Below are 24,242 nucleotides of genomic sequence, written 5' to 3'. Positions count from 1 at the left end.
GGACGCCGCCGCTTGCCCGTACAAGGGCCCCGCTGTCGCTCGCCCTCTGGATCGGAGAACCGCCGCCACTACTCCGGATCGAGGAACCTCCGCCACCGCACGTCGAGGTAATGGAGTTGCGGCCACCGGCCTAGGAACCGCCGCACCGCACAAGGGCACTGCCGTCGCTCGCCCTCTGGATCGGGGGCCGCCGCCGCCGGCCTGGGAACTGCCGCCACCACATGTCTCTCTCTATATATATATTATGACACCTAATATACAATCTCTCTGTCTCTCTCTCTATATATATATATATTATGACACAAATAAGTACAATATAAAAAATACATCTTACAGTTCTAATAATAGTCATTTGATATTATAAGTACTGGAGTATTATTTCTGTATAGTTAGTTAGATTAATGTTTTAGCATGATGTTGTGCTGAAATTATATTATTTACAAGGTCTACAGTCCTTTTTCAGGCGAAGCATTTTGCGCCTGGCCCTTTCGTTGACTAATCCAATAGCCAGCAGCGATCCCCTAACCATTGCCATGTCACTGATCCGTGCCAATCCGATGTGACGAGTCCTCTGCCATCAGATCGCATCCAACGCCTGTGACCCACACACCCACGGATTCCGCCTCGTCCACCTCAGCGATCCGCAGCAACAGCCCCCAAACCCATCCCACCCTCCATCCCCGATCCGACGTTTCGAACGCACCCAATCCTCCGAAAATCGTCCCCTCCCGCCCAAACCCGAAGCAAAATTCCCCCATCTGCCCGCGCGCGGCCCTCCCAAATCCTCTCCCCTATAAAACCCACCCCGAACCCACCGCTCCAAGGCACCAGAGTCACCGCGGCGAGTTCAAATCCCACAATCTTCTTGTAGCACACCACTGTCTTCGTCCAACTCGGCGGCGATGTCTGGGCGCGGCAAGGGCGGCAAGGGGCTGGGCAAGGGCGGCGCGAAACGCCACCGTAAGGTTCTCCGCGACAACATCCAGGGTATCACGAAGCCGGCAATCCGGAGGCTGGCGAGGAGGGGCGGCGTGAAGCGTATCTCCGGGCTTATCTACGAGGAAACCCGCGGCGTGCTCAAGATCTTCCTCGAGAATGTCATCCGCGACGCGGTCACCTACACCGAGCACGCTCGCCGCAAGACCGTCACCGCCATGGATGTTGTGTACGCCCTCAAGCGCCAGGGCCGCACTCTGTACGGGTTCGGTGGTTGAGCGCATCTCTTCCCTCGTCTGCAGCGGCTGCCGGTGGCGTTTCCTCAGTTCCCTCTGCCTTGCTTGGCTTGATGTAGAGAGTTATCAGATTAAAATATCTCTGATGTGCTTCGTTATTGGGTGGAATCATGTGTCCCAGCAGTGCTGGGAAATCAAGATCAAGATGTATCTTTCTTTGCAGTAATGAAATGTTAAAATCGAGATCAAGATGTATCTTTCTTTGCAGTAAAGAAACTTTGCTATTGCGCCCACTGTTAGGCTAATCACAATGGAGGTTTCATGAGGTGTTTCATGTATTAATTAGCCTGCTATATTAGCTATTTTGATGATGTGTCATATCATTTAAGAAGAAAGTTTTATGGAGTTTGATGGCGATGAAACCATGTTAACTCCTTTCTAAGGTCTTGGAAACTGTGTGAAACCTCTACTGAGAGTGTTTTGTTTTATTTTCGTATAATTGAGTAAATTCTATTGGTTATTTATATGCAATATTTAAGAAGTATGATGACATATGAAATAGTGAGATGAAACTCTCTATTGAGAGAGTGTGTTTCATCCATCCATAAAGCTGATGTGACATTTTTGGAAATATGGACATGAAATTCTCATTGTGATTAGCCTTATGGGGTTATCATGTGGTGTTCGTGACTGAAATGTGAATGCTTAATCGGGATATTAGAATCCTTGAACCTGGATTTGAATGAATATGACTTACAATTTTCCATTTTGGATCGTAAATTGGTTTTAATCTAGTGTTATCACTATTTTTACTGTATTCTGCTGTTGATTCAGGTCCTAGTGGCAATTAACTAAATCCATATCTTAGCCTTTTGTGATGGTTTCTCAGTTCTTGAACGGTTGATGAGATTCGATTTTCGGAAGTCTGAAGCAGCTTATCCATTTTTGTGTATAGAAATTTGGATTTGGCCCCGTGGTCTGAATCTTTAAATGCAGACTTAAATGTTGATTCACAATTCTGATTTTCTTGGGCGAGATAATTCAATAATTTTGATGCTAATTAGTATCTGAAAAGTTCTTTACTTGCTCATGTTGCTGACTTTTTGGTGGATTGTGTGAAATAGGTAATCGATAATGTAGATAACATTGCTTGACAGTATTATTTGAGAAGTTTAAAATATAGGATAAAATAAATGTTCTGCTGGAGAAGACCTAAGATGTTTATATCTGAGTTTTTTCTGAGCTTCCTATCATTATCGTGATATACTAGTATAAGGCATTTGAGTTTCCAAAGGGCGGTCATTTCTTAGGCTGTCCATAGCTGTTGGAGATGGCCTTAATTCTTGTATTCAGGCAAACGCAGCCCAATTCGTTTTGAAGACATACACGGGCCGTACTGAATTTATCGCGGCCCACGCAGTCGTCCTGACTGTGCACGCCAGGACAGTCGTCAAGCAACGGGGACCCGATAGGCCGATAATCGATTAACTACGGAGAATTCTTCGGATACAAGACTAATTTAGTCCTCGTGGGATCTAAATGAGGAAGTTTAATCCCGTCGGGTTTGCGGGGACGAGGACGGGACAGGAACCATCCTCTGTCCCCGTTCCTACCCGCCCTGCAAAACTATTTTATTGAAGTTAGTCAATTTACTTGTTAAAATTATAGTAAAAACTTAGTGCGTGACATGTTATAAAATAGAAAACTAAACTCTAAAATAGACGTCTCTTGTAATTTTCAATCTTGTTTGTTAAATTTGCATTAATTTGATATATTAATTTAAATTTATCTTTAAATATTATACTTCTAGCGGGGACAGATTCTTCGCGGGGTTTCTACAGGGATAAATTCCTCGATGGGGACGGGGATGGAAGAAAAAGCTCCCCAGCGAGCATTCGCGGGGACGAGGATTTTTTGTCCCCAGGGATGGGGAGCCATTCCCGACGGAGAAATCACCGTTGCCATCCCTGATTAGAATCCATCAGCTTCCAATTCCTTTACCTTCAAAAATGGAAAGTGCCTATGGATCGCAGGTTATGGAACACATGAATATATGCATCGATCGAATGCACCATAGTTATAGTTAGTTGTTTGAAAAAATGCTAATGGAATTAGGTAACTAAAAAAACATTTGGCTAATTTCTAATTTTAGCTGGTTAAACCAACTAGTAACTAATGCATAGTTGATGGTGTAGCTAATGTTTAGCTGTACTATTAGCTAATTGTTTGTATGTTTCATATTAAAATTAGTTAATAGCTAAATTATTAGTTAAACAGTTTGGATGTTTTCAGCTAATTATTAACTCTAGTGTATTCAAACAAAGCTATAATCACAAGTAACTTAGACCAAATTTGGACTTTGGTGTAGCTTTACACCTCGTTTGCAGGTGTATATTAAAGTATGGTATTGGAAATTGTAAATAGAATTTCTGAATTCTGTAGTTTGGTTGTCTAATAAATTTAGAGTTAAAATGAAAGCTTAACTAGTACAAGCCAATGTGTTGTGAGATGACATAATCATTTTATGAGTGACTCAATCTATTTGTACGAACAACTATATTCTTCATACCTTCTCTGTACTTACTCAATTTTACTTGCGTACACAATAGTTCACGAATTCGTACATGATGTCATGGTCATGATAGTGGTGCCGCTTGCTGCACTCGTTCTCTAGCTTCCTCACCATCTCCTCTTTCTTGATACGGCATTTTTCCGAGCAACTCTAGTTCCTCCGCTCCCGTTCCACTTCTCTCTCTGAGCCGATGTCTATCCTCCTCTCCTTCCGTTCTCTCGCTTCCTTGTCCCTATGCCACGAATCCTCTCCATCTCATCATCCATATCTTGATTAGCTTCATGGCGTAGGTAGACTTGTACTCGGCTACCTCTTCGTCCAGTGTGGCCTCATGAACGCTCAGGTGATGAGCCATAGTGCTCGCACATGGCGTGCGTGCACGTGGAGGGATGGGAACAACGCTGACAGTAGGGCCATAAGCATGTAGGAAGGGCGGGTTCCCATCGAGCCAGGATAGCACAAACATGGTGAGCGCTAGGTCGTCGGGGCGCGCCACTAGATCGGGGATTTCTCGGGGCAGACAGGCGGCCTGGCGGCCAGGAAGGGGTAGCGCTCGCGGAGGCAGACGAGGTTGGCAGTGATGTCCATAACGGTCGCGTTGTCGCTATGGGAGAGAGGAGAGAGCTAGGATGGGGAGGTTTGGACCACAGGTTGATTACAATGAAATATAATGTTTTTCTTAAAAGTGTTGAAGCACAACGATAGTAGAAGTTCATGCTTTATAGTAGAGATTCTTTAGTATTGGACTATAACTACCAACTGCCTCTCATAATTCAGAGCCTAGACTCTCTGTATTGGCTGGAATTGCAATTCCAGTTACATTTGTATTGCAACACATTTCTAATACTAGGCAGATTTGATATTAAATCTAATTTAATTTTGACATCTTCATATCTATATCCCTTAGAGCATCTCCAATAAGGTGCTTCAAAATAGTGCCATAAAAATTAAAATACTACATCATTTAATGTGTTTAGGGCACTAAAATAAAATTAGCTCCAACAATTAATCCCTAAATCATATATTTTAGGAAGTAAATTTAATTATTAGGAAAGAAAATGTTAAGAATGATATAGAAAACAATGATAGTGTATTAATATGGGATGTAGTATATTTGGAGTCACTTCATGGTGTGCCTATATTTTTTTATAAAAAAATTGTGAAATAGTGTATTGTTGGTACTGTTTTTTATGAGTTTAGCAATATATTTGATGATAGAGTACTAATTTAGGGTATTTTTGGAGATCATTTTAGTCTGACGAAACAAAAATTGATGAAACAGAGCTGATGGATCCACGATTTCAGGCTTCTTTGCCTTTTACTCCTAGCAGTAGAAGAGCTAGACTAGCTGCTTCAGATAGCCTCTTAGACAATAGTCCGCATATTCTTTGGATATTATACATAAAATGGAGTTTGAAATATAAACAATAGAAAGGATCCACTCGTTAAGTCATCTTTACTCCGACAAAAATCTAAATCACATAGAAGTTTTTATTATTGCTTTTAGATGCAGAAAACACACAAAACAGGAAAAAACGTTCAAAAGGAAGATTACTCGATCTAGGTTTAGTCTCATTCTATTTTTCCTCCGAAGTTACTATGGTTGGATCTTATACATCCGGTAAACATCCAAATAAGACCTTGTTCGGTTATTTCCAATACACATGGATTGAATGAGATTGGAAAAATTAAGAAGAAATTTGACTTATTTGGGATTCAAACCCATCCAATCCCACTCAATCCACATGGATTGAGAGCTAACCGAACAAGCCAGAAGTTTTATAGATTTTGTAAATAATTTCTTCAAAAAGACATATATAACATAAAAAGATAGAAAAACTCACCTCAACAAGTTTTTTAGTTATTAGTATCTAGCTTTTTAAAAGTCATCTCAATGGGAAAAATATTTCAGAAATCAGAAAAGCATGAAACAAACATGCCCTTAGATGGCCTCTTTTGGAATAAGAGATTTTTTTTTCTATTTTATCTTTTTCTATGAAACTGTGAAGGATCATGCATGACAACGAGGAGTTAAGAGCCAATATTTTTTTGTCAAGACGATTTTGGCTTCAATCTCAATCTCAAGAACTCTCCAATAACTGAAAGAGGTAACACTTAAATGAAGTAATACACTCAAAACAGTATAAAAAGAAAAATAAATCACATAGTAAAAACATAGCAGCACTCACTGGACGGTAGTGCATTTTTCGCGGCAATACAGCGCAGACGACTTCCATCAGTCCGAACTAAAATAGGAAAAAGTTAAATTTCGACCAAATAAACTCCAATTGAGCTCAAAATTTTGCACACACCTAGAATATTTCTAAGGTAACTACAAAATTTGAGCTAAAAAAGATGAGAGACCGAAGGTAATCCCAAGAAACAAGCTCTTAAACCATGGTTTTCTTCATTTTGCTCAAATGGTAAGGGCCTGTTTGGAAGCAGATTTTTGTCGTACCACAATATTTCAATACCACAGTCTACAGTATGACGTGACACAATACCACAGTTTAAATAAAAACAGAGTAAAACCACAGTATTTGTCCATACATAGCACTGTTTGGTAGAACAGTATTTCGCTTATATAAACGAGACAGGTTCAAATATAAATACTAGTCCAGTACCGAGAGTTTAAATACCACAGTTTAAATACTAGTCAAATTTAAACAAGCATCGACAAGTTTGCCGGTTTGCTGCAAGACAATACAAATCCAATTTTGCTTCTATTCAAGTTGGTCTTCGTGATAATCCAGCAAAGACATAAAGAGAAGTTCAAATTCAGTTTTGCTTCTATTTTCCAGAAGTTGGTCTTCATGCGCCAACTTGCTTTAACCTGGCAGAGAATAATGATCAGTGACCATGATAATCAGAGTTAGGTGAACTCATAACTGCACAGATTTGACTAAAGAAATGCACAGATTTATATTGTGTATAAATACATATGTAGTCCACAATCTGTTGTGCAAGCTAGCTATAAGTTGAAAGTAGGAATAGATGTGGAGAAATTTCTTTAGCAGGAAGAGAAGAGAGGATGAAGACATGGAAATTATCAGCCAATGGTTAGATGGAAATCATTCTCATGAGCGTACACCTATCCACACTTCAATCCTTTCGGGGAAAAAACATGTCGAAGAACTTCTACAAGGACATAAGGTACGAGCTAGACGCGAGTTTCGCATGGAGAAGGAAATTTTTTGCAAACTGGTAGATCTTCTAATTGACAGCAATAGCCTTACAAATGGAAGAGATGTTTCAGTTGACGAACAATTAGCAATATTTCTGTTTTGCCTTTCAACAAATGCAAGAAATCGATCCATACAAGAACGGTTTCAGCATAGCGGAGAGACTATTAGTCGATATTTCAATCTTGTACTTGAAGCTATTGTCTCATTATCATCTAGGACGATACAACTACCTCCAATCAATACCCCAGTTGTTATATCTAGCAACCCCAAGTTTATGCCATACTTTAAGGTAACTTATGCCCTATTTGATTTTAAGTAACTCATGCTATACTTGAAGGTATTATACTTTAACTGTTATATTTTTTAGGATTGTATTGGAGCGATCGACGGTACTCATGTTCCTATTACTATATCTCCTAGCTTGCAAGACCCATATCGAAATAGAAAGGGTGGTCTATCACAGAATGTAATGGTGGCGTGTGACTTCAATAATAAATTTGTGCATGTAAGTGCTGGATGGGAAGGATCAGCTGCAGATGCCCGAGTGTTACAGGATGCAATGGCTCATGGTTTCTATGTTCCTAGAGGCAAATTTTATTTAGTTGATGCAGGATATGCAAATACTCCTAATTTTATAGCTCCATATCGTAATGTTCGATATCATTTGCAAGAGCAAGCTAGAAGTAATCTACGGCCAAGCAATGCAAAGGAGTTGTTCAACCTACGACATGCCCAACTACGGAACCATGTTGAACGCATTATTGGTGTGCTCAAAATGCGTTTCCCTATTCTCAAATGTGCTTCTTATTACTCTATAGAGACTCAAAGAGATATTGTACTGGCTGGTTGTGTGCTACACAATTTCATTAAATTCAATGATGGTTCTGAACAATGGCTTAATGAAGATAACATGCAAGTTAATCCTGCCGACATAGTGGATATTCCAGAAGGAGATGAAAACTGCATTGAAGATGTCACGTCATGCAATGAACGAAGGCGTGCAGGGAATTTGAAAAGAAATCAGATTGCACAGGCTATGTGGACAGATTATCTAGAACATGTTGCAAACAACTAGTAGCAGTAAACCGATTACCTTGCATTAGTCAGAAATAGACCCAATGATGTAAGCTTCTGCAAGAGACTGCTCTTCACAGCAAATAAATATCTCTCTAGCTTCTTTGTCCCCTTTCAGAAAATTGATTGCCTTGAGTAGTTCAGTTTGAGTTAGAGGCAAACTCTTCAATTTCAACATACATTTGGACATGCTGAACGGATCATTGATTGGATTAGATTGCTCTATTTGTTTACTCTTTAAATGAAGTTGCATTTTTGTTAGCTCCTTGTAAGCTTCTAGTTCTTCTTTCCGTAAAGCTAGCAAATCATCCATGGCATTGACATTTCTTTTAGTTTTCTTTTTTCCTTTGTCTTCACTGTCACACGTAGTACCAGTAATTTTTCTTTTTTGGGTCTCACTCGTCTCACTAATATCAACTTGTGTCTTTGTACCAAATTGTTCGTCCTCCAAAGCTCTATATTGACTAGTGTTTATGTCCATATTGAACCCATTTTCATTGTTCAAATCAGCACCATCTTCTAATAAGTCAAAAAATGAACTCTGCATACCATTAATAGTTGGACTAGGTGTACTTATCTGCACATAATCTTCTTGTTCAGTTTTGTTGGCAACCTTGCATTCTTTTTCTAAAGATCGCCTACAGTTCTTCCCTTCTGCTATTTTACCTGTATAAGCACAAAAAAAATCAGCACAACATTGTAGAATCTATGTTAAGGTAAAAGACATAAGTAAAGACTCATACCATTGTAAATCTCATGCAGATCATCGTAGAAAGGGAATGATCTACCATCCCATCTCTGTAAATTCTTTGGTAGATCAGCCCATACCCCACCCACAGTGGTAGCCATTTTCAGATCATTATCCCAACCGAAGCCACTATTTGACACAATGATCTTCACAGCATTGTAGTCCTTTTTGAGCCTTTGCTCTCTATCCTTCAACTGCGACACTACAAAGTTTGCTGATGTAAACTTTTCATTAATACGTTGTGTCATACTGTTCCATGCCTCTTTGGTCCATCCATTTTGCGCACGATATCTTGGTGAGTTGTTCTTTTTGAGGATGCTCACAAAAAACCATGTTCTTCCTTCATTCCAATCCGCTCTAATCTCAATTTTCCCTAGAACAAACAAAATTCAAATGACATGAACCAAACAGGGATCATCAGAGAAGTGCTAAACTATGCAAACAGTGAACATACCAGCCTTGTCTTCCTTCCCAGAGACTCCTCGCATGTTGGGAGCGACAGTGAGGCGAGGGAGCTGGGCTGCAGTGTCCGAGGGAGCTGGGCGACAGGGAGTTGGGAGCTGGGTTGCGATTGACGGCGAGAGTTCCTGGGGAGACGGCGCGACCACTGGTGTCTGAGGGAGTCGGGGCGACGGCGCGGCCGTGGGGTCCAAGGGAGCTGGGGCGCGACGGCGCAGCCGCAGGGGTCCGAGGGAGCTAGGGCGCGACGACGCGTCCGCGGGGTGCGAGGGAGCTGGGGGCGACGGGGAGACGTCGGTGAGCCGGCGAGGGAGGTGGGGCGCAAGGGAGCTGGGGCGCGACGGAGGTGGGGCGCGAGGGAGCTGGGGCCTGGGGCGCGATGGAGGTGGGTCCGAGGGAGGCGCGACGGCGATGGAGAAATCCTGGGGCGCGACGAACCCTGCGGAGGCGGCGATGGAGAAATCCGAGCAACCCTAGGCGGCGCAGGTCTCCGTGATGGAGAAATGGCTGACGGCGGGTTCTATGAGAGGATAGAAAGGAAAACAGAAGGCGCGAGACGGGTGAGCTGGAGAGAAAATTGCGCGCCAACGTGCGCGCGTGAAGAAAAACTTGAGTCCAGGCTTGTGTGTCAAATACTGTAAAAATACTATAGTTTTGCCTAAACCATGGTATTAGAAACTCTGTTTTCTAATGCTCTCCCAAACAGGTTTTGGTCTAGAATACTCTAGTATTAGCTAATACCACGGTATTTCTCAAAAACCTTAAAAAAACTCCGCTTCCAAACAGGCCCTAAGATCTAGAGCCTGAGAAAAATCTAACGAAACCACTTGGTGGAAGCGTTGCTCAACTGACCTTGCTCATATTGATCCAACCAAATGACTCCAAACTCCTAAATCCAAGAAATAACCCAAAACAATGAAGAAAAGGGGCAGAGAAGAGAAAAAATCAAACCAAAACGAAAACAAGAAAATGACCATGAATTGCAGAGGAAAGATTTCTTTACATTTTATTTGAACGAGGCCAGACACTTCGCCAAAGTAACATAGACGACCGAGTGTTGGCGCCGATCTGACACTAAACACTAGAAAGAACCAATTGATGGTGTTCTCTATGGGAGCACGAACGGTCCACGGTCTTGCGTTGGAACTAGGCCCACTAGTGTGTGACCCAATTTAATAAGGAAGCCAATGTGGTGTGTAGAGATGATATGTGGCTTTAGTCTCATATTGCCCATCTAGGTAGGAGAGAACCAACTTATATGTAGGAGTGTTCCCTACTCTTCACATGAGACAAACAAAGGGCTATGGAGGCTGCCACAGGCCCGCGCTCGCTCGTGTTTCGCGTTATTTATTGTGTGACTTGTGACTTGCGACCATGCACGACTGCATCGTGATGTGTTCTAAACGACGGTTTATTTTTTTGCCTTTTGTTTATTTGGTTATCAAATATCACACCTAGACTGCTACGTCAACCAGGTGTAATGAGCACACACGTTGCGTGCGAGATATCCGGACGGTTGCACGTAGAGATATTCTAGGAGGCGGTACCTGGAATTTAGCAGATCGAATCAAGGAGGTTGCGATGGCCCCTCTATAAAGGGCAGACGTCCTTCAGTCGGAGGACACAAGCGAATAGCAATTGACTCATCCTCTTCTTCTCAATTCTCTGCGTTGCTGCTTCTCTGCCCTGCTGTCCCTTGGTCTGCCGTGCAATAGATCAAGGGAGAGCGGTGTCTCCGAACCACCGCTGGTGTTTTGACGACTTGCACGGGTGCCGACGAATCAGGTTTCTGGGAAGTGCTTCGCGCACGTTCGCTCGGGTTCCTCTCCAACAGTCGTGGAAATCACTGTGAGTAAATTTACATTTACAGTTTATTGCGATGACGATCTTATGGTTAGATCCGTTGTCGATTCTTTTTTTATGTGTTAATCCTGTTGAGTTAGTTCAGATCTATTCTGTTCTAACGTCATGGATACAATCTGCCAGTAGATCAGGGTTTTTCGTTTTATGCTGCATTATCAAATTAATCTTAGGCCCTGTTAATTTTACAACACCCTAGACTGGACAGTCCGCGACCTCGCTGTAGGAGCGGCTTCTCCTTGTACGCTTGCTGGATGGTCCGCGCCTAGGGCTCAGACTGTCCGCGCGTGCACAAAGGGTCTTCTTATCCGTGAAGAACCTAAATCTCGCCTCCCGAGAGGGACCCTGTCGGAGAGGAGAGGTCCTAGATAAATCTTGGGGTCGACAGGCCGCCTAAAACGCTGGGCCGAAGATAGGTGAAGAAATAGGTTGAGAGAGACTAATACTAGGGCTAGATTACTCCTACTCCTAATGAATGGAAAGAACAGTGCAAATAAGGTAAATTTGATATGTAGATTTGATTGGATCGATTGTGTTGGGGTTCAATCGGCTGTACCCCTTCTTCTATATAAGGGGAGGTCTAGACCCATTACAAGTCGGTTCCCGAGTTAATCACGCAGGTTTGGCTAACAAATCCCGCTAGAAATCTAGAACCTTAACTAATTCTGCACACACACGAACTGTCCACGTCGCCACCGCGGACTGTCCGACCTATAGGGTCGGACCATCCGGTGCTATTTTAGTGCTCAACACTGAGTTACATAGGATTAGAAGTTCATCCACAGATCTCTCTCTTAGACAGAAAAATCGAAAACTAGATCAACTACTAAGTAGTTGAACTCGAGTGCGATAACCAAAAGTTTGGAAGAGATGGTTGGTTAGGATCATCCCATTTCTTATTTATAGAACTATTACACATTGCTAACATCACTTATATATTTTATACAAAACCACTTAACTTCAATGACAAAATGGTCCAACTATTCATTGGTGCATCTGACAGTTGTTGGTTCTTTATATCATGAAAAGTCATCCAGTATTACAAAACCATGTTTGTTGCCAGCAATGCTGTATATGTGGTTGGTCCAAATAGATCCATATACAATAATTCCAATAGCCTATTAATGCTCATCATACTCTCGTTGGGATGAGTATTTCTGGCTTGCTTCCTAGCTTGACAAGAGCTACACAACCTATATTTTTTAAATTTGTTATCTTTCAACCCCTTGACTTGATCATTTTTGACAAGTCTATCCATTTTTGCATTTCTAAATTTGCCTTTCTTGTATGCCTAACCCAACCCAAATTTGATTTGGAGAATAAATATATTTATAATTATGCTTCCCCTTAATTAAAATCTACCAAATATTAGTAACCATATTGAAAACATTTGAATATGAGATTTGATCCATCAATACTTACTATCTCAACATAAAAATGCACTTGAATCCCTAATCACATAACTAAGCCACTAAGACTAGCTTGAAGGTGAGAGACTCTACTAGCAACACATTTGATATGCTCAGTTATTTGATATTGCTATTTTCCAAGTCCCTTGACCTTGCCTTTACCATTATCACGAAATGCAATTCTTTTAAGCTTATCTTCGCCACTTGAATCAATTGAGTCGAACATTGTTTGATCTCTAGTCATATGTTGAGTGTATCACTACCAAGCACACAATTCCTTTCTCATGGCTTCTAATTTATCTACAAAAAAGTCAATAGGTCCCCAAACTGGCTTAGGTCCTCCAAGGTTAGTAAATAGGATCTTGGACACCCAAACTGCATACTTATTTGGGCCAATAATAGATGAATCAATGAGCTTAGCCTTTACTCCATTAGTACACTTTATAAGCATATAACAAGAACCAAACTTAACAAGATATATTGGTTCTTACTTTTTGCATTCTTGCTCTAAGTGCCCAACTTGCTTGCATCTAGAGTGAAACTGACCACTAGTCATAAAACTATTCTTATGAGTAGCAAAGGCGGTGAAAGCATCTAGGCCCCTGGTTGGTTTTAGTGATTAATGACAACGTAATATTATATGTGACTAACGTGTGTTTTGCAGAGACAAATGGTAAGTTAGGTCACATTATAGGAAGATGTACTACAACGGTGAAAAAATCCCTAAGATAAGAACTTGAAGCAACGACTGAAACGATGAAACAAAAATGAAGGTCTTCGTATTCCGAGTGTCAAGGAGTTGTGGACACTCGGTATAGAGCTAGGTCTTTTATTTTATTTTAGCCGTACTATAAAGAGGGGTTGTCGATGAGTAGTTTGACCAAGAGAGTTTTAGTGTAGTGTTGGTGCATATTCACACTCACATATAGTGCTAGGTGTCACTCTATAACACACTCACAAGTTAGAACGAAAACTGATTTGAAAATCAGAAGGAAAAAGAAAACTAGTGTTTCTGTGTTTGGGGCACCAGACTGTCCGGTGCGCCCTCTGACAGTGGGCCAGGCTGGCCCGGGGAAGTACTTCTCCCACAGAAACCCGAGAGCAAAGAGTTCAGAAAATTGAATTATAGCCGGCACATCGGACTGTCCGGTGTGCACCGGACAGTGACTGTTCACTGTCTGGTGTGCCAACTGCCCAACGGCTAGCTGTCAGAACTAGCCATTGGAAGTGACCATTGGCGCACCGGTGGCGCACCAGACTGTCCGATGCGCCCATGCGCAGCCAGGGTTAGAGATGGCAATGGGTAAATACCCACCGGGTATTACTATCCCATACCGATACCCACGACAAAAAATAACCTTATCGGGTCACCCATATACACTGGTGGGTATGGATTTACCCCCATACCCATACCCACATGGGTATGGGTCACCCATCGGATCACCCGTACCCACAAAAATTAAACATCTATCAAAATATTATATTATACAAATGTCAAGTATATCCATCTAAATACCATTACAAAATTTCTAGCATCATTTAACCATCCATTCAACACACATTGGGTGAATTACATGTTCCCTTACATGGTCATTAAATTGTTGTTAAGCCTTCTATGACATTATGGCCTAAAAGGTTGTTAAATTGTAAAAAAGATGGATGGCTAAAGTCTAAGTTCATGCTTGGGCTAAGTTTATATTGGGTATTTTATACCCACGGGTTAACGGGTATGGGTGAAGGTGATATGTTCTAATACCCGTTTTCCCATTGGGTGAAGGTTTTTGCCCAATAACAGACCCATGGGTAGAATATTTAGCCCACATACATACCCTAATGGAGTAAATACCCATCGGGTATTGGGTCGCGGGTACCCATTGCCATCTCTAGCTAGGGTTGGTAACGACTAGTTGGTGGGTGAGGGCTATTTATACCCCCTCCACCCACCATATTGAATGTCTTGTTGTCCACATTTACTCCCATACGTTGCTAGAGCATTGCAAGCACCACAAAGCATAGTGAGGTGATTAAAAAATCTTAATCCCGCATTAGGACCTCATTAGTGCTAGTGAGAGCCACCTAGAGCACACACCACATGCATTAGGCTTCTCTTGGTCAAGTGAAAGTCTACGACTTGTTACTCTTGGTGATCGGCATCATCTAGATGGCTTGGTGGCGTTGGGAGCTCGGTGATCACCTTGGAGGACTTGTTGGTGACCCGGCTCGAGATTGTAAGCGGTCGTGAGAGATCCACCGCACCAGAGTGGCAATGTATCATCTCATAGTGAACACTTGGTTCTTGCGAGGACCAAGGGGGAGCGATACCCTTGCGCGGGTGCTCCAACGAGGACTAGGGAAGAGTGCCGACTCTTTGATACCTCGGGAAAAATTGGAGGAGTCTTCTAAACCTTGCTTTATATTTCGCACTTAATTCAAGCATTTTACCTTGTGCATTTGTTTAGCAAGTAGTTGAAGTATTGTCTTAATATTGTTGTATTTCTAGTAGTATTCTCTTATTGCTAGTTGTTGGGGTGAAGTTGGGCTCTTCCTTAGGGATTAATTATTGTTGATTTTTAGAAAAGCCCAATTCACCCCCTCTTGGGCATCATGATTCTTTCAATTGGTATCAAAGCCTTGTTGCTCTTAGATTAGCTTAACTACTAGAGTAGCGATGTCCGGCGGGGATGGACCTCCTCCCGTTTTGACGGTGATGATTTTCCATATTGGAAAATTTGTATGGAAGCTTATTTAGAGGCTATAGACATTGATGTCTACAAAGCCGCCACACAAGGGTTCCCCGAACCTAGAGATCCCGCAAATCTTGTAGGAGAAGAGTTTAACTATGAGAAATGGAATGCTAAGGCCAAAAACACTCTTTTTAGAGGCCTTTGCAAAGATGTCTTTAATAGAGTTAGAAACCATAGAAATGCTCATGATTTGTGGATTGATATATGTGCTCTACATCAAGGGACTAGAAGTGAGCGTGAGGAGAGATATCATATTGCTATGTGAAAATTAAATTCTTTTGAGATGCTTGCAAATGAAAATGCCAATGCTATGTACTCACGTCTTAATATTCTTGTAGAGGAAGTAAATGGCTTGGGGCTCACCCAAATTTCACAACCGGATGTTGTGATGAAGATTCTCAGTGTCATTCCAATTGACAAATATGGACACTGAAAGGGAAATAGGGCCAAACCTTTTCCAATAAGAATTTTGGTGGTTGAATTGCCCAACACAAATTATTGGACTAACTAGTTTGCTCTAGAAAATATGTTCTACAGGTGCCAAAGGTTCACAACAAACCAATACAAGTCAAAAGAAAGGGTTCAAACAAAGGGAGCAAAAGACAACCGAAGTGTGCCCTGGTCTGGCGCACCGAATTGTCCGGTGCGCCACCGGACAGTGTCCGGTGCACCACCGGACAGTGTCCGGTGCACCAGGGAATCCAACTCCGAACTTGCCACCTTCGGGAATTCTGGGAGCCGCTCCGCTATAATTCATCGGACTGTCCGGTGTTGCACCGGACTGTCCGGTGTGCCAGCGGAGCAACGACTACTTCGCGCCAACGGTCGTCTGCAAAACGCATTCAATGCGCTACAGTGCGCGCCAGAGTCAGAGTAGCGACAGAAGGCGCACCGGACAGTGTACAACGACTGTCCGGTGCACCACCGGACTGTCCGGTGACCCAGAAGACAGAAGCTCCAACGGTCGAACCCTAACGGTCGGGTGACATGGCTGACGCACCGGACAATGTCTGGTGGCGCACCGGACTGTCCGGTGCGCCATGCGACAGACAGCCTCCCAACGACCACTTTTGGTGTGTGGGGCTATAAATAACCCCAACCACCCCACATTCATTTCATCCAAGTTTTCAGACTTCCTACACCTTACAAGAGCTATAGCATTCAATACAAGACACACCAAAGAGATCAAATCCTCTCCCAAGTCCAAAGATCATTCCAATCAAATAGTGACTAGTGAGATAGTGACTTGTGTTCATTTGAGCTCTTGCGCTTGGATTGCTTTTTCTTTCTCATTCTTTCTTGTGATCAACTCAATTGTAACCGAGGCAAGAGACACTAATTGTGTGGTGGTCCTTGCGGGGACTTAGTGTCCTGTTTGATTGAGAAGAGAAGCTCACTCGGTCTAAGTGACCATTTGAGAGAGGGAAAGGGTTGAAAGAGACCCGGTCTTTGTGACCACCTCAACGGGGAGTAGGTTTGCAAGAACCGAACCTCGGTAAAACAAATCATCGTGTCACATTCTTTATTTGCTTGTGATTTGTTTTCGCCCTCTCTCTCAGACTCGATTTTAATTCTAACACTAACCCCGGCTTGTAGTTGTGCTTAAACTTTAAGAATTTCAGATTCGCCCTATCCACCCCCCCTCTAGGCGACTTTCAATTGGTATCAGAGGCCGGTGCTTCATTAGAGCCTAACCGCTCGAAGTGATGTCGGGAGATCACGCCAAGAAGGAGATGGTGACCGACAACAAGCCCGTTACAAGCCTGCAAACCTAGTCCCCGTTGAGGTGATCACAAAGACTGGGGTTCTTTCAACCCTTTTCCTCTCTCAAACGGTCACCTAGACCGAGTGAGCTTTCTTCTCAATCAAATGGGTCACTTAGACCCCTACAAGGACCACCACAACTTGGTGTCTCTTGCTTTGATTACAAGTGTCTTGAGAACAAGAATAGAGGAAGAAGAAAGCGATCCAAGAACAAGAGCTCAAAGAACACGAACAAAAACTCTCTCTCTAGTCACTATTTGTTTGGAGTGGAAATGTGACTTGGAGAGGCTTTGATTTTCTTGAATTGTGTCTTGTATTGATTGCACTAGCTCTTGTATTGAATGAGATGTCTGAAAACTTGGATGATTGGAGTGGTGGTGGTTGGGGGGGTATTTATAGCCCTCAACCACCACATAGCCGTTGGGGAGGCTGTCTGTCGATGGGCACACCAGACAGTCCGGTGCGGCACTGGACACAGTCCGGTGCGCCAGCCACGTCACCCAACCGTTAGGGTTCTGACAGTTTCGACCATTGGAGCTCTGACTTCTTGGGGCACCAGACAGTCCGGTGCCGCACCGAACAGGCACTGTTTATTGTCCGGTGCGCCTTCTGGCGCTGCTTTGACTCTGCGCGAACTGTCCACGCTCTATTCACGCACTGTTCAACTTTTGCAAACAACCATTGGCACAGTAGCCGTTGCTCCGCTTGGCGCACCGGACAGTCCGCTGCTACACCATATAGTCCGGTGAATTATAGCGGTGTGGCTTTCTAGAAACCCGAAGCTGAGGAGTTCAGACTGTACGGTCCCTGGTGCACCGGACACTGTCCGGTGGTGCACCAGACACTATCTGGTGCGCCAGACCAGGACACACTTCGGTTTCCTTTGCTCCTTTCTTTTGAACCCTAACTTTGATCTTTTTATTGGTTTGTGTTGAACCTTTAGCACCTGTAGAACATATAATCTAGAGCAAACTAGTTAGTCCAATTATTTGTGTTGGGCAATTCAACCACCAAAATCATTTGGGAAAAGGTTTGACCCTATTTCCCTTTCAATCTCCCCCTTTTTGGTGATTGATGCCAACACAAACCAAAGCAAATATATAAGTGCAGAATTGAACTAGTTTGCATAATGTAAGTGCATATGGTTGCTTGGAATTAAACCAATTTATAACTTCAATAGATATGCATGGATTGCTTTCTTTTATTTATCATTTTGGACCACACTTGCACCACATGTTTTGTTTTTGCAAATTCTTTGGAAAATTCTTTTCAAAATCTTTTTGCAAATAGTCGAAGGTATATAAATCAGATTGTAAGAAGCATTTTCAAGATTTGAAATTTCTCCCCCTGTTTCAAATGCCTTTTCCTTTGACCAAGCAAAACTCCCCCTGGATGCAATTCTCCTCTTAGTGTTCAAGAGGGTTTTAGTAATTTTTGAGGATATCCCCCTTTTGAAAACACATTAAGATACCAATTTGAAAACTTCATTTTAAAATTTGGGTGGTGGTGCGGTCCTTTTGCTTTGGGCTAATATTCTCTATCCCTTTGGCATTAATAGCCAAAAACGGAGTCATTTGAGAGCCGTTTACTTTCTCCCCCATTGGTACAAGTAAATATGAGTGAAAAGATTATACCAATCGAAGAGTGACGTGGAGTAGCAACGAAGGATGATACAATAGAGTGGAGTGGAAGCCTTCTCTTCGTCGAGTACTCCATTTCCCTTTCAATCTATGACTAGCTTAAGAATATACTTGAAAGACACATTAGTCATAGAAAAAGAAAGAGATATGATCAAAGGTATATAAATGAGCAATGTGTGCAGTGTTTCAATCAAAATTCCGAGAATCAAGTATATTTAGCTCATTCCTAAGTTTGCAAAAGGTTTTCTCATCTAATGGCTTGGTGAAGATATCAGCTAATTGATCTTTGGTGTTAATGTAGGTTATCTCGATATCCCCCCTTTGTTGGTGATCTCTCAGAAAGTGATACCGAATGTCTATGTGCTTAGTGCGGCTGTGATCAACGGGATTATCCGCTATGCGGATTGCACTCTCATTGTCACATAGAAGAGGGACTTTGCTAAATTTGTAGCCATAGTCCCTGAGGGTTTGCCTCATCCAAAGCAATTGCGCGCAACAATGGCCTGCGGCAATATACTCGGCTTCGACAGTTGATAGGGCTACTGAATTTTGTTTCTTTGAAGCCCAAGACACCAGGGATCTTCCCAGAAGCTGACAAGTCCCTGATGTGCTCTTCCTATCAATTATACACCCTGCCCAATCGGCATCGGAATATCCTATCAAATCAAAGGTTGATCCCTGTAGCATCCCAAAAATTCAAATCTTGGAATTTTCTCAAACTCGCTCTAAATTCAAAATGAATTCTAAATTTCATTTCAAAATGTTTGTTTACGAGTTGATATCAACAAATAAAATTATAGTGGTCTATATTCTCTCTAAAATCCTCCTCAAAATATCCTACAAATATTTCCCCAGTGATCCCCCTCAAATTCTTTCCAGAAATATTGCCTAGATATTTCCCTAGTGATCCCCTTCAGGTTCTTTCCAGAAATATTGCCCAGATATTCCACCGATAATTCTCCAAATATTTTCCTCCTCAGAAATACCTTCGGAATCATTTTTCAAGTCCCTACAAATATTTTCTTCATAACTTTCCTCATGCTCATACGTATACGTATGCCTCCGGTGTCATACGGTGAGCTCTACAAGCTAATTACACTTATATAAGACAAATCCATGCTAATCTCCCACTAATCCTCTCATCCTCTCACTAATCCTCTCATCCCTCCCCCTAATCCCCCACCATGGCTATAAATAGAGGGGCAAGGGACTCCTCTCATCCCACCCCAAGCCATTTCATGGCAACTCCCTCCCCCCCACACGCCCACTCCCACTCCACCTTCCACACGAGCACACACTAGCACAAGGATCGTTCGGTCGTTCTTCGATCGTTCGTCCACATGTTCTTAGTTTGTTCGTTCGTTTGTCCGATCGTTCGTCCGATCGTTCATGGATCGTTCGTCCGTTCGTCCGATCGTTCGATTGTTCGTCCGTTCGTTCGTCCAAATAATCTTTTTTCCTGTCGTTATGCTGCCAAAATTCCGATCATTCGTTCGTTCGATCATTCGATCGTTCATCGTTCGTTCATAGTTCCTATTCATCGTTCATCGTTCGTTCATCGTTCGTTCATCGTCACTATTCATCGTTCATCGTTCGTTCATACGAACTATTCACTATCACTATTCATCGTTACTATTCACCATTACTATTCACCGACACTATTCATCGTTGTTACTATTCATCATTGTTACTATTCATCGTTGTTACTATTCATTGATGGTACCTATAATTACTTTTCCGTTGTCACTATTCATCATTACTATTCATCGATCATCTGATCACCCCAAATTTCAACTACTCATTCGTTATGCTGTCCAGTCCACCTAAGACCAGCCAGACCCATATTCCAGTCATACGAACTCCGGTGACTGTGATTTTCCTTCTAGTAGGGAACTTCCCATCTAGTCACCCATCCCAGATTTCTCCAAGTTGAGCACACTTAACTTTGGGATTCTTTCAAGCTAGACTTCCAAAAAGAAAGGCGAACCATGTTTGTATGGATACGTCTTCAATCCTATAAAACCTGGCCCAAGATACCACAGCCCCTTGGACCAGAATACCACAACATTCCAGCTATTTGGGTCCAGCCTTACTGTTGTCTGATGTTACATAGTAGGTAGGAACAGTTTCCACCAACATAAACCTCTGCCCAAGAAAAGCCCAAAAATAATTCCTCGCACCCCGCTCAAAAATACATTTGTATTTTTGATTTTCCAAATATCTCTAATATTCAAATTCTAGAATATTCCTTCCCTTTTCTTTTTCTCCCTATGATTATAAAATCCAAAACTCCTCCATCCAAACTCAGATTTCAGTCATTCTTGTTTCTAAAATTCTTGTCAAACTATTCCCTATCCAACCATGTCATCCCTTAAGCATGGTTCATATTCTAGAAAACTCCCAAAATACTCTTGTCCCATATTTTGCCTATAACTCTACTATCCATGCTAAGTCAGACGATTCTTTCATCACTATCCTCACCAATAGTGAACTTCACTGAGCTACACCACATACACCCAGCTACCCTCTCCCTCTCCACACACACTCAACACCTTCAGCCAAGGCAAACACCCCACCCACTTAGTTACCCCGCTCTGCCGGCTACACGCATAGTGTCGCTTCGCCTCCAGTCCACCCTCCTGGTAAGCACCTCCGCTCCACCACTAGTAGTATCTCAACACCACATGACACAGATTCTGCTCAAGACTCTACCCATCCATATATCGCTATTCTGACCACTATACTAAATATTTGTTGATATACTTGCTGGTTGGTGTGTTTGCTTGTTCATGTTGCATAGTTATCGGAGCATTCGTGCCGTCTCGTGGAGGCCAGATCTGCAAGTCTACACTAGGCGGTGGAGCTAGAAGCCAGTTCCGCGAGCTCCCCTTCCCCCTTCGCCGGATAAGCACGACAAGCTCACTGGATCCCTTTGATGCATAAATTACCTATGATTTTTCAACCACAACCCCCGGCCTGTTATTTTATGCATGATATGATTTTGAGACAAATTATTATGGCCACCCAGCCGCTTGCCGCAATCAATCCTTGATATATTTGTTACAAATAATTTGAGAAAAGGTGTGAGTTTTCCAAAAGAAAATGCTTTGCATAATGTGTATGATGAAGGGTTTTCACCCTTATCACCTTTGAGTAGGGATGATCAGGAACTCCCTGGTTTATGGGAGGGCCTCAGGTGTTGGCTCAGCTGGTTTAGGTGTGAGCAGAAGGATTGTCCCCTCACATAAGGACCAGTTTATCATCCTTCACTACCTGTACTCATGATAAGTACAACCACTCGAGACTGTGTGGGCAGTCACTCAATCTGAACTCGTACGGACCAACCCCAGGGTTATGAAGGCTGGGGAGCACCGGGAGGATAAGGAGGGGGAATGTTTTGTCTGGTTTGGGCATGGCGGTGGCCTAACTCCTTCCGGTATAACCGTTAAGGTTAGGACGTGTGAGGAAAGAAAGAGATTCGGCATTCGGGTCTCACGACGGTGAGATCGCAGAAACCAGACTAGTGGGTAAAGTGTACACCTCTGCGTAGAGATTGAAAACCTATTCGAATAGTCTGTGTCCACAGGAATGGACGAGTCTGGTATGGTATGGCAATTAATGTTTTGTTTCAAAAAAAGGGGTGCGTTTGAGAAAAGTGGTTTTTAAAAAGGTCCGCGGTTGAGCCATGAGCTATGGTGGACGGGAAGTCCAGTAGCTGTTTTTGAAAATGAAAACCAATGGGAAACTGCTAAGATACCTGGATGGTTTAGTCCAGGGGATTTCGTTCTATACTGAAAAACTTCCTGCTCCTTTTGGAGAGGATGCGCTTTGCAAAATACAAAATGTTTTTCAAAACAACCCTGCATAAAATATTGCTGTTTCTACAAATATCCTGAGCTCCACATATTCCATGCATTATATCTGATTTCCCCATTCCGCGGGTGGTGGGCTGCTGAGTACGTTTGTACTCACCCTTGCTTATTTGTTGTTTTTCAGAAAAAGGAGATCGGGTAAGAGTTACGGCTATTCCCAACCTTGCCTGTGGCTATTGGACCGCTGATTTGCTTCGCTGCGTATATCAGGCTGCTTCAGCCCCACTCTGATGATATGTCCTGAGTTGTGGACCAACTCTTAAAGTTGTTCGCCACCTTTATAGGTTTGTCTCGTTTAAGCAGATCTGTAATCATCTGATGTATAAATGTGTTTACTAGCCTCCTGGGACTAGTAATTGTATCACATTTGAGTCCCAGAGGATTGAGACGCTTCAATCCCCTAGGGTACCAAATCCCAAACTTAGGAGTGTATACTAAATATCTCATGATTCTCTTCACGGCCCTAAGGTGAACTTCCTTAGGATCGGCTTGGAACCTTGCACACATGCATACAGAAAGCATAATATCCGGTCGAGATGCACATAAATAGAGTAGAGATCCTATCATCGACCGGTATACCTTTTGATTCTACGGATTTACCTCCCGTGTCGAGGTCGAGATGCCCATTTGTTCCCATGGGTGTCTTGATGGGCTTAGCATCCTTCATTCCAAACTTGTTAAGAATGTCTTGAATATACTTCGTTTGGCTGATGAAGGTGCCCTCTTGGAGTTGCTTGATTTGTAATCCTAAGAAATATCTCAACTCCCCCATCATAGACATCTCGAATTTTTGAATCATGATCCTACTAAACTCTTCACAAGTAGATTTGTTAGTAGACCCAAATATGATATCATCAACATAAATTTGGCATACAAACAAATCTTTTGCAATAGTTTTTGTAAAGATAGTAGGATCGACTTTTACGATTTTGAAGCCATTAGTGATAAGAAAATCTCTTAGGCCTTCATACCATGCTCTTGGGGCTTGTTTGAGCCCATAAAGCGCCTTAGAGAGTTTATACACATGGTTAGGGTACTCACTATCTTCAAAGCCAGGAGGTTGCTCAACATAGACCTCTTCCTTGATTGGTCCATTGAGGAAGGCACTCTTCACATCCATTTGATAAAGCTTGAAGCCATGGTAAGTAGCATAGGCAAGTAATATACGAATTGATTCAAGCCTAGCTACGGGTGCATAGGTTTCACCGAAATCCAAACCTTCGACTTGTGAATATCCTTTGGCTACAAGTCAGGCTTTGTTCCTTGTCACCACACCATGCTCATCTTGCTTGTTGCGGAATACCCACTTGGTTCCTACAACATTTTGGTTAGGATGTGGAACTAAATGCCATACCTCATTCCTTGTGAAGTTGTTGAGTTCCTCTTGCATTGCCAACACCCAATCCGAATCTCTTAATGCATCTTCCACCCTGTATGGCTCAATAGAAGACACAAAAGAGTAATGTTCACAAAAATGTGTGACTCGAGATCGAGTGATTACCTCCTTATGAATATCACCGAGGATGGTGTTCACGGGGTGATCTCTTTGAATCGCCTGGTGGACTCTTGGGTGTGGCAAGCTTTGACCCTGTACTTCTTGTTCATCTTCCTTGTCTCGATTATCTTCATCTCCCCCTTGATCATTTCCCTCTTCTTGAGGTGGCTTATCTTCTTGATCTTCTTCATCACCATGAGCCTGTTCCTCATCTTGAGTTGGTGGAGATGCTTGATTGGAAGATGATG

At 42.6% G+C, this 24,242-nt stretch overlaps 1 protein-coding gene across 1 annotated transcript; it reads left to right on the top strand.

The window, feature by feature from the left end:
* The first annotated feature begins 848 nt into the window (after positions 1 to 848).
* LOC100278340 (uncharacterized) lies at positions 849 to 1,495 on the top strand. Its single transcript, NM_001291564.1, has one exon. It carries the CDS (start codon positions 903 to 905, stop codon positions 1,212 to 1,214), a length of 312 nt encoding a protein of 103 aa, NP_001278493.1. The 5' UTR covers positions 849 to 902; the 3' UTR covers positions 1,215 to 1,495.
* Positions 1,496 to 24,242: the final 22,747 nt, after the last annotated feature.

The sequence above is a fragment of the Zea mays genome, chromosome 4, assembly GCF_902167145.1.
Source record: "Zea mays cultivar B73 chromosome 4, Zm-B73-REFERENCE-NAM-5.0, whole genome shotgun sequence".
Taxonomy (NCBI): domain Eukaryota; kingdom Viridiplantae; phylum Streptophyta; class Magnoliopsida; order Poales; family Poaceae; genus Zea; species Zea mays.
Note: the sequence above shows the minus strand (reverse complement) of the source record. Positions and strands in the feature narration are given on the sequence as shown.

Coding starts and splice junctions, on each gene's coding strand:
- LOC100278340 (NM_001291564.1), top strand. CDS start 903: ATGTCTGGGCGCGGCAAGGGCGGCAAGGGGCTGGGCAAGGGCGGCGCG.